This window comes from Panthera tigris, chromosome E1 (genome assembly GCF_018350195.1).
Source record: "Panthera tigris isolate Pti1 chromosome E1, P.tigris_Pti1_mat1.1, whole genome shotgun sequence".
Taxonomy (NCBI): domain Eukaryota; kingdom Metazoa; phylum Chordata; class Mammalia; order Carnivora; family Felidae; genus Panthera; species Panthera tigris.
In genome coordinates, this window is record NC_056673.1 from 22849099 (window position 1) to 22860204 (window position 11106).

At 54.6% G+C, this 11106-nt stretch overlaps 1 protein-coding gene across 1 annotated transcript; it reads left to right on the forward strand.

Annotated features, from left to right (window-relative positions):
* Positions 1-411: 411 nt before the first annotated feature.
* On the forward strand, positions 412-8877 carry RASL10B (RAS like family 10 member B). Its single transcript, XM_042967528.1, has 3 exons — positions 412-2474; positions 7081-7205; positions 7751-8877. The coding sequence occupies exons 1-3, from the start codon at positions 2259-2261 to the stop codon at positions 8019-8021; spliced, it is 612 nt and encodes a 203-aa protein (XP_042823462.1). The 5' UTR covers positions 412-2258; the 3' UTR covers positions 8022-8877.
* The last annotated feature ends 2229 nt before the right edge of the window (positions 8878-11106 follow it).

Here is an 11106-nt window from a genome sequence, read left to right on the forward strand (position 1 = left end):
CAGGGACAGGGCCACACTTGGGCCTGGTGAGTTCCAGGAGGGTGGCCCCAGCCTAGGGGCCTCTCTTGCATCCCCTCCCTGGCTCCAGCACTATGCCCCGTTTATTTCCCAGCAATTCTCCAGAAAGGGTTGATTTCTGTGCAGGGAGCGTGGCGTCCGGGAGAATCTGCAGGTAGGACACATCCTAGATACCTCTAAGTTGCCACACCCAGAGAGAGGTCAGGGATTCTTCTTGCATTCTTTGTCCTCTCTGCCTCCCCCAGTATGCCCCCCTCCTCACCTGCTTGTGCTGGTTATGTAATTAACCCAGCTGAGGCTCTCTGCCAAGCTCACAGTGTCCAGGGATGCCTGAGGGGCCCAGGGCCTGGAGGGATTTGGGGGGAGGAGGGACTGGTACGTACCCCAGTGGGAAGCCCATAGAAGTAGATAAACACCTGTTGGGGAAAGGACACCACATGGGACAGAAAGGAGATCAGGGTCCTCGTTTGGTTGATAGCTCAGCTGGCTGTATGCTTTTCACTTCCCTGAGTCTCTGGTTTTTGGTTTTGGTTTTACCTTCAATAAAACAGGGAGAAGAGTCTCTCTCCCTCCCTCTCTTTCTCATACACACACACACCATACAACATGTATGTGAACAGCAGCGCAACAGTGGATAGTGACCCATCCTGGGGTTGCTAGGAGGTCCCACTGAGATCTTAGTAAACCTCAGGTGAATGAAGGACCCCCGTACATAACCGTGGCCGCTGTTAGTTGAACACCTGCTGTTCCTGGCACTGGGTTTTACTTTCATGACCTCACAACACCCTATGAAGTTTCTTGCCCATGGACACATTTTAGGTGGCAGAGCTGGGAACCAAACCTTGGTGGGTCTCACCCCAAATCCTGCCTTCTGTTTACTGTCTGTACACATACCCAATAGATTGGATTTTCTGAGCCAGGCCAGACTGAGGGACATTCAGCTGTGAACTGCGCATATATGGAAAGAACATATATCCACAGAGAGGACATGCACATAACCTGAAAAGCATGGCCTTGTCGGAATCCAGCAAATCCGTCTGCCCTGGGCCCACATAGTAGGCACTGGTGTCACCCTCCCGTGAACAGTCCCTGGACAGGAGGTCTCAGGCGTGGACCAGCCTCCCTGGTCACCATCCCCAACAGAAGGAGAAGGCATCTGGTTAGGAGGTTTGCTTGGATTATCCCAGAAGTAGGGCCTGTTAACCCCACTTTATATGTGTGCAGACTGGGCAGGTGATTTGCCCTCTGACCACAGCTAGGAAACATCATAGCCGGGGTTTGCCCCTAAGCTCCGAAGTCACCGAAACTGAGCATAGCAAGGTCCAACCCTGTAGCAGTCCTTTCCTGGGCACCTGCTATGTGCCAGGCCCTCTGAGTTTGGGAGGATGCCAGAGAATGAGACATAGCCCTTGGCCTGTAGGCATTGACCAGCTAGAAGCACTAAACTTGGAGGAGGTCGGAGGTATTGCAGCTTTGTGGAGGGGAGGCTGTTGCTGTCAGCTGTGTGCCCTTGGGCATGCTTCTCGCTCCCTCTTGAGTCTTCTGGAAAGGGGGATGGTTACCCATCCCTGAGGGCTACTGTTTTGACTATGGATATCCATGTGGCTGTGCTAACACTAAGTGTTCGACAAGTAGTGTGCTCCAGAGCCAGAGCAGTCATCTGGGCCAGGGTTCCCAACAGGATGTAAAATGTCCTGCCCAACAAAGGACTCTCTCCACAAAATGCTGTGAATGTCTCTGATGAGACATGCTCGGCCTTGGCTCATCCTGGGCTCTATGGGAAAGTGGGGATTGGAGCAAGTCTAGGGTGCGTCCCACTCTGCTCTGCAGCCTGGCCTGGCTGGGGGGGTCGGAAGTGGCCACATGTCTGATCATAACACAAGAAAGAGTGATTCCCACCGGTGGGCGGGTGGCAGGAAAAAAAATGGAGAAGGGAGGGTGGAGAGGCTCTGGGTAGATGGAGCTAGGTGTTCTGGGAAAGGAAAGGCTTTCTGAGAGGCAGTAACAGCTTCAGCCAAGTTCCTGGGCTGGGGAAGTACAGGCCAGGTCCAGGGAAAAGCGGGCCCACCAAGCCCACCTCTTGTCCCCACAGTCCAGGTGGAGGCCGCAGAGGGCCCGGGGCAAAACAGGGGCAGCAATGGTGGGTCCTGACGGTGGCTGAGCCCCCAGCCCCTGGAATATGCAGCCCGGGGGAGCCCCAGGCAGCGGCGAGGACGCGGTGGCGGAGCGGGGCGGGAGGCATGGTCTCCACCTACCGGGTGGCCGTGCTGGGGGCGCGAGGCGTGGGCAAAAGTGCCATCGTGCGCCAGTTCCTGTACAACGAGTTCAGCGAGGTCTGCGTGCCCACCACCGCCCGCCGCCTCTACCTGCCTGCTGTCGTCATGAACGGCCACGTGCACGACCTCCAGATCCTCGACTTCCCACCCATCAGCACCTTCCCTGTCAACACACTGCAGGTAGGAGGGCCGGCTGGTGTGGCCAGCCAGGGAGTGGGGGGGTGGGGGAGGAGCTGGACTCCTGCCTTTTCCAGGCTCTGGCCCTGTCCCCATCCTTCAGGCTCTGAGGGCTCCATGCAGCACCACAGGCTACCCTGTCTCGAGCCATCACGTGTGTGCGGCTTTATTCAGTGCATCTTTAATGAGTGTATAACGTGTGGTGGGCACCAGGGCAGACTGGCGGGCAAAACAGATGTGCAGTTTGCTCTCCAGGAACTAACTCACCGTCGGGTGAGAAGGCAAACCGGCAATTATTACATAGTACAGTAAATGCTGTGGTCGGCATCAGCTCAGTGAGATTGGGCAGGTAAAGGGCAGTGGAGAGAAAGGCAGGAACACTAGATGCTATTAATACTCTGGGTTGTGCCCATCGTGGCCTCAGACCCTTGTCATCTAGGACAGCGGAAGAAAAAGCCAGGGCCTGGGAAAGGTATGTTCTCTGAGACTGGAGGCCCCAACCGGTCCTTTGCCTACAGGCGTTCCTTAAGTGATGCCCCGCCCCCTGGACTCAGGACTGGCTCACTGGGCACCCTTCCTGCAGGGGGTGGATTCAGATGCCCCCAGTGTCCTGGCTTATAGTGCCCCTTTCCCCAGCCTGCAGGGACCAGTCCCCCCTTCCATCTCTCTACCTCTGGCTTGAGAGGGGATAGGGTGTGAGTGGAGGCTTAGCTCTAAGACATATCTGCTCACCGAAGGAAGCCCCTGACAGAGCGTTCAGAAGTTTCTCTGGAAGGAGAGGTAGGGGCCACAGCTTGGCCAGTTGTGACCACAAATACAGCAATCTCTGGGGCAGGGTCTAGGTCTCAGCACTGTCTCAGCAACTCCGGGCAGGAGGACCTTGGCCCAAGCCCAAGGGTACCTGTCTGTCCCACCCCAGGTGTGGGGGATTAACACCAAAGACAAAAACCTGATCCACACATGGGCCTCTTGGAAAAAGTGAGATCAGGGCAGCGCGTCTGGGGTCAGGGCCTTCTGGTTCTCCTCCACGGTGGACTTGAACAGCGGCCCAAGTGGATACTCAGATCTTGTGCCAGTTTTGCACATTGAGCGGCTTATTTTTTCACATTTTGTTGTAGATTTAATTTTAATTTAATATCGACTTTGGAATGGGTAGGACATAGTTTAAAAGTCCAAACTTTGTGGAGTGCCTGACCGGGTCAGTCAGTTGCGTATCCAACTCTTGATTTCGGCTCAGGTCATGATCCCAAGGTGATGGGATCAAGCCCTGCATCGGACTCCATGCTCAGCCTGGAGCCTGCTTAAGATTCTCTCTCTCTTTCCCTCTGGCTCTCTTATCTGCTCATGCCCTCTCTCTCTTAAAAAAAAAAAAAAAAAAAAAAGTCCAAACTTTTTTTTTTAAAAAGTTCAAACTGTAAAAAGGTACATACAGAGAAATCTCAATCTCGCCCCTGCCTTCTTCACCCTGATTCTTGCCCCACTCTCTATGGCCATTGTCAATTGGTTTTTTACTCCCACTTCCAGTGTTTCTATAGATAAATAAGAAAATGTATTCTTATTCCTTTCTTACAGAAAAAAAAAAAATTGCTCTACACCTTGTCTTTTTGCTTTATGTTTTAACCTGGAGATCTTCCCCGAGTGTTAGTACCTGAATGTCAGTAGCATGGCCACACTGTGCCCTATCAGAGAGATGTACAATGGAGTCCCCTCTTGTTGGACAAGTGGGTTGTTTCTAGTCTTTTGCTGTCTTAAGCAATGCCACACAAATAGCCTTGTTCGTAGTCTCTCTGCACACAGGGAGGTGTTTCTGTGGAAACGAGCCCCCAAAATGGCATTGCCAGGTCAAAGGATGAATGCAGCTATATTTGGAAGGTATTGCCAGATTTCCCTCCCCTTCTAGAAAGTTGCACATTTTGTGTTGCGAGGACTGTACGCGAATGCTAGTTTCCCTAAAGCCTTGCCATCAGGATGTATTGTCCACCTTCTGGAGTTTTGACAGTCTAATGGATGAGATGAGATATTCTCAGAATAGTTTTTATTTGCATCTCTGGTTGTGACCAAAGTTGAGCATCTTTTCATATGTGTAAGGGCTTTTGTGTTTCTTTTTTGACAACTAGTAATGCCTTTGTCCATCTTTCTGTTGGATTGTTGGCCTCTTTCTTCCTGATTGATCCTGAGTTTTAGACTCTCCAGGCTTCACACAAGAAAGGGACCCTGAGCAGAGAAATATAGAGAAAGGACCCTGCATGCCCAGAGGCCAATATAAAATCCCAGTGGCCACTGTCTGAAAAGAAAAGAGAAATACATTCTTCCCCAATGACAGATGAGATCCAGCCCAGAAGAGAGTGGCATTTTCTGAGCCTCAGTCGTTCCTTCTGTAGTCCCTCTCCTCCTATCAGAGGAGGAAGCTGAGGTTAGAGCCACAAATGCATGGTCAGCAGCCAGGTGTCCTTAGAACTGGACTCAGTTTTCAGTGCTCTTTCTTTGTTGACACAGCCTCAAGATGATTTCTTACAGTCTGGAACCCCGCACAGAGCTAGCTGGAAGGAAAGGTCAGTTTTCTTGCTCCCTCCCTTCAATCAGGAGTGAAGGCACAACCCAGACAATCAGGAGACTTCCTCTTCTCCCTTTTAGGCGCCCCCCCTCCCCAGAGCAGTGGGCGGGAGGGCAGGCTGGAGGCCCTCTGGAAGAGGCAGCGTGTTGGGGGAGAGGTGGGCTATCACTCTCAAAGGCCGGCAGCTGTTCCCTCTCCCCAGCGAAGGGCTGGAAGAAGGTGGGAGCCTCTCTGCCCGTCTCCCCGTCCCTCCTATTTCCCGCTGATATCCAACCCTTGCATGAGATGAGGGAGGAGCTGTGTGCACATGGGGGTCCCAGGCTCCCAGAGGGCACCGTGTCCAGCTGAGTGCAGTCTTCCCTGGCCTGAGAAGCCAGCTCCTGTTTCCCTGTGGTTTTAGATTTGTCCTCAGCATCTTCCCCCTGCACCAGAGTTAAAACTCAGCACAAAGAAAAGATGCCACATCATCTCCCTGGGGAAATCCACTGCAGCAGCTTCTAAGCCTTTGAGTTGGGAAGTGCTTTTCTGGAGCTGGACTTAACTCTCTACCCCTGCCTCTTTTCTTCCTGCTCTGAGGTGGAGAACCAGCTGTAGTCCTGCAAGCCTGGCCCCTGCCCCAGCACAGCTCATAAGCTGGCACCACGGGGACATGTCTGCACCTCCTCCGAGTCTTTCGCCAGGGCCCTCAAGGCAGAAGACCCTGGGTCTCTTTGTCCTCGGAGGCCTCCCCTCCCCCAGCTTCAGGGACCCCCTTCTTATTCACACACCAGCTGCCTTCAACTGCTCTTGCATTTGCCATCTGCTGGAAGGTCAATCAGCTCATTAGTCTCCTAAGGAACCTTCCCTTTAGTACACTGAGCCTTTCCAGGAACCTACTCCTCTTGAGCTGCGGCCCCTCCTTGAGAATTTGCGACAAGCATTCAGGATGCTCTGACTCCCCGGAGCCGCCTTTGGGCCCTGCTCCACATCAGCCCCCACTGTGCGTCCAGTCTCAGTCTTTTTCTCCTCGATCCTGAGGGCAGCGTGGAGCACACAAAAGGACATCGGGTAGCAATCCAAGGGCGGTGTTATAGGCGGCAGTTGCATTGATTCCAGCATGGAACAGGTAGGGTTCAAGACTGCAGAGAGCTCACCAGTCTAGGCAGTGCAAGTAAAGAGCCTGCTGAGAGCCAACACAGCTGGGAGGCACTCAGCAGGGAGGAGAAGGAGGCGTGTAAAAATGTGGAAGACCTGGCTAGGGCCCTCTCAAGAGCTCACAACAGAAGCAGGGAACTGGGGATGGAAACAGCTCTAACCAAGGTATAACTAAAGGATTCTCAGAACACAGATGTTCTGGGTGCTCGGTCAGTTAAGCGTCTGACTCTTAACTTCGGCTCATGTCAAAATCTCACGGTTTGTGAGTTCGAGCCCCCCATTGGGCTCTGCACTGGTGCCATGGAGCCTGCTTGGGATTCTCCCTCACTGTCCCTCCCCTGCCCATTATAAATAAACAAACAAACAAACAAACAAACAAACATTAAATAAAAATAAATAAATAAACATTAAAAAAAAGAGGAAGAAGAAGAACACAGGAGATGAAAGGCATAGTCTTCTGCTTGCAGGAAGGCTTCCTGGAGGAAGAGGAAGCATTTAAGCTGAGCCCTGGAAGATGCAGGATTTCACAGGATCCATCAACTAGCTCAGAGGGCTGGGCTCTTAGGGGCATTTAGTAAATGTACTGGAACAAAGGTCCGAATGGACGGATGGATGGATGGACAGGTTGGGCGATAAAAATGGGACAAGGCTGATCTCAGCTCCAGATGTGCACAGGACAGTGAGGGCATTAGCTCTGGAGGTCAGATAGTGTGACCTTCCCTATCCTGGCTTGGAGGTGGGGGAACCCCAATACTGAGCTTGTACATTTTCCTGGGCCAGGCTTCCTGTGATGGGTGGGTGTGGAAGGTTTGGGGTGCAGTGGCAGGTGAGAGTGCTGTCGGGTGTTTGGCTAGAGGTGGCTGGGGGCAAGGGGAGGTCTCCGAGTGGCTCTGACCTTGGCACTGGCTGGGGGTGTTGCAGGAGTGGGCAGATGCCTGTTGCAGGGGACTCCGGAGCGTCCATGCCTACATCCTGGTCTACGACATCTGCTGCTTTGACAGCTTTGAGTACGTCAAGACCATCCGCCAGCAGATCCTAGAGACGAGGTGAGGGCTGGGATACCAATGCTGGCTACTTCCTGTTTAAGGGTGCAACAGTGGGGTGCGCGCAGAGTTGCTAGATGAAATATCCTCTGGTTCCCGCACATTCTCCCTCTCTCTCTCTCTCTCTCTCTCTCTCTCTCTCACACACACACACACACACACACACACACACACACACACTATGTTATGTCCCCATTTCTAATAACTCACTTTGGGATTCTTACCATGGGGTGGCTAGTCTAGTGCAGTGCTTAAGAGCAGGGGCTCTGGGGAGGAAAAAAAAGTGTCAGGGTCACTCTTCTGCATGACTTTAAGCCACTTAACAGGTTAGACTCAGGTTCCTCATCTGGAAAATGGGGATAACAATAGTACCTACCTTTCAGATCAGTTCTGATTGGACAATATAAGGTATCCCGAGGGCTTAGCGCTGCAGGCGGAACACAAGTATGGTAGTAGCAGTATTGACCAGGCACAGCCTGCCCTTCTCGAAGTCCAGTGGTTGTGAGACCAGACTGTGGAGTTCTGAGATTCCCCCCTCACCCCCGCAGGGTGATCGGCACCTCGGAGACGCCCATTATCATCGTGGGCAACAAGCGGGACCTGCAGCGCGGGCGCGTGATCCCGCGCTGGAACGTGTCACACCTGGTGCGCAAGACCTGGAAGTGCGGCTACGTGGAGTGCTCGGCCAAGTACAACTGGCACATCCTGCTGCTCTTCAGCGAGCTGCTCAAGAGCGTCGGCTGCGCCCGCTGCAAACACGTGCACGCCGCCCTGCGCTTCCAGGGCGCGCTGCGCCGCAACCGCTGCGCCATCATGTGACAACGCGCCCGCCCGCAGCCGCATCCCGACGGGCGGGGACCTCCCCGGGGACTGCCGGGCTCGGGCGCGGAGGGGCGGGGTAGGACTCTGACGGTCCGGGCCTGCGACGGTCCCGCAGCCGCGCGCCTCCCGGTGAGGGGCGGAGGACGAGAGAGCCTCCGGTAACTGCCCAGTCCAAGCCCTCTCCTGGGCCAGCCGTCTTCCTGGGCCCGCTGCCCTTAGTGCTGGAGTTAGCGCAGTGCCCGGCCAGGCCCCCAAGGGGCGCCTCAGCCTTTTGGGATTGGCGGTGAGCGCGGGGGGTGGGGGTGGGGAGGTGCTGCCTTGGCCGGGGCCCCCACCGGTCTTCTCCAGAGAGTGTGTCTGTCATTGCCCTGCGTCGTCTACTCCTGTGTCTGTCTGCCCAAGCGTCTGTTGGTCCTTAGCTGTCTTATCCACCCTCCGGTCCACCTTCCCGCCCCCGGCTCCGTTCACAGGGCTCTCACTTCGTTCACCCCCTTGTCGCAGATCCTGGCAGCTTCTCTGTGAGGCCAGCCTTTGGACCGTCAGCACCACGGGCACAGGGCAGAGAGATGCGGGTGGCCCAAGGACCATAGTCAGGGTCCGAGGGTTGAGGTCAAGGGTCAGTCAGGGGGAGAAGGCTGAGTTCTCCCCCTTCCAGGGAGATCTCCCCGCCCAGCAGCCCCCAGAGACACAACAACCTACCTTCCAGCCTTAACTCGATGGTCCATCCCTGCCGGGTGCCCCTCATCCCCTTCCTGACCCCAAAGCCAGATCACCTCCTGGGTTAAAACTTTTTGTTTTCCTTGACAGTGTGGAGAGGGAATCCCCAAAAGATAAATTTATTTCCATGATGCCAGATTCCAGCCCTCTCTTCCCCCTTGCGTTGGGTGGTCTGCAAGATTGGAGGATGTTGGGTTTGGGGGGCTGGTGGTGGGCAAGGTGGTGCCCTGGGAGGCGGAGGGATTAGGTTGTGCTAGTGAAGACTCTTATCTCCCCATCCCACTCCAATCTGACTGCCCCAGACCCTACCTACCTTGAATCTCAGATTTCTCTGATAAATCTGGGGAGGGGCAGAGCCAGGATAAGAATTATGGAGACCCCTGTCCTTGGGGGAGATATGCCCACATACCCACCCCTAGATGGAGGCCCTCGGGATCTGATGCCCCCTTGTCCCAACACCAGTTGGCCCTATGACCTGACTCACTCCACCCCGTTTTCTCCGGCCACCTGGCCGGTTTCTACCTCTCGTCACCGGAGCTGATCACTGTCAGTTTTGTACCGATTTAGAAATAACAAAATCCATTGAAGATACTAGGAGCAGCCTGAGGGATTACTGGGGTACTCGGAGGGTGGGACCAATGGCGTGTGTCCCCTGCCCCCAGCTGAGTGCTCCTTGAGGCTGAGCCCTGAGCCCTGGTGTGGTGAGAAGATAGGAAGGTCACTTGTTAGAAGACGGGCAGATAGAACAACCCAGCCTCGATGTAGCCAAGCTGCAGCGTCTAGACCAGAAAAATCAGGTAGCCCAGAGTGGTGATGGAACGGAGTCTGGGGGAGGGGTCATGGGTGGGGAATTTATCCAGATCTAGTGTGAGAGGGAATCTGATTCTCCCTTCTACTTCCCCAGCTGATTCTCCCTCCAACCATGGGGTGTATCCGCAGCCCTGCAGTGACTGCCCTGACCTGGGGCAGTCCCATATTCCTGGGTTCTAGTCCCTGCTCTGCTCCATGACTTTGGGCAAGTGACCCGCTCTCTCTGAGCCTCCCTCTGAAACAGAGGAGGTGGCTCCCCTTCCCCACACCTTGGGAGTGGCTGGGAGGGTAAGGAAGAGGGCCTTCCCCCTTTTATCCCCTGCATCCCTGCCCCCTGGTTCACCAGGGGGCTGGGGTGAGGGATGGCAGCATCTCACCTGCCCCATCACTGTCACCCCCAGCTGAGGCACCTGAGGTGGGTGTGGGGAACCCAGGCCTCTGGCTACCCCTTGTGGGAGCCATTGGAATGTATTGCCTGGCCAACCCCCCTCACCCCCTCCACTGCACCCCAGGTATTTGATTTTGATTCCCTGCACTCCCATTCTGAGTCTCTGTCCCCACCCACCCAGGGTTTCCCACCACAGGGTCTGGAAGTTTGTGTGTGTGTGATGCCCATTGCGCTGTGATTGGAAGTCAGATTAAAAATCAGGGAGTGTTTTCCCTCGTTTCTGTACAATGTGTTGGCTCAGTTCCTGCCCTGAGAGGGAAAGGGTTCCCTACAGGGCCTGCCTGCTGAGATCTGCTGTGGAAGGACCACCAGGGTGATGAGGTGGCTCTGAATCCCAGAGCCTGGAGCAACCAGGAGAATTAAGAGGAAGAGTTTGGGACTCATCTTCTCTCCCTAGCCCCCTAGCCCTCCAACTGATCAAAACCATCCTGAGGGAAAGCGAAAGGTCTCACCCTCCGCCCCACTCTTGGGAAAACTTTCATAACTGGACTCAATCCCAGCTCCTGCTGCTGTGTCTTTGTTCCCACTTGTGACCAAGCTTCATCAGCCCTTTTGTGGCTGTGAATGGGATAAGAACAATCTCAACCATCCCTCTTGACTGAGTGATCTCAGTTCCCAAACCCCAGAGCAAAGTTTTGAAGTCCTGAAGTGCTCTGTCCCTGTCCATGGTGCTGACACACAAGCAGCTTCCTGGAGAGATTGGCTGTCTGGCTAGGTTGACTGAACCTCAAGAGAGGAAGCGTCTCTCACCCCCAGTTCCCTGCGCCTCATCCCCTTCCACTCCAGTGGGTAACACTTGAAGCTTTACCTTCCTGCACCACCACAATGCTAGAGTGGGGGAGTCAAGAAGCTGGGGGCTCAGGAACAGACCCACAAATGTTTAATAACTTTTAAGAGTTGTGGAAATGGTAGGCATGGCCAGAGGCCAGGAGTTTGGGGAGCTGTTCTGGGGGAAGGCAAGAAGACATTGGGTGGCCCCAGTGCCCCTGGAGTTGGAGTGGTCCCTTTGGTCAACAAGCAGACTGAGTCTATATTTGTCTTCTGACCCCACCCATATCCTCACCCCCCCACCCCCGCGACAAAGGCCTTGGATAGAGGTGAGGGACC

What these genes read in the sequence shown, in the direction of transcription:
- RASL10B (XM_042967528.1), top strand. Translation starts at nt 2,259, where the DNA reads ATGGTCTCCACCTACCGGGTGGCCGTGCTGGGGGCGCGAGGCGTGGGC. An exon ending in TCCCTGTCAACACACTGCAG is followed by an intron (nt 2,475 to 7,080) that starts GTAGGAGGGCCG and finishes GGGGTGTTGCAG; the next exon opens with GAGTGGGCAGATGCCTGTTG. An exon ending in CAGCAGATCCTAGAGACGAG is followed by an intron (nt 7,206 to 7,750) that starts GTGAGGGCTGGG and finishes TCACCCCCGCAG; the next exon opens with GGTGATCGGCACCTCGGAGA.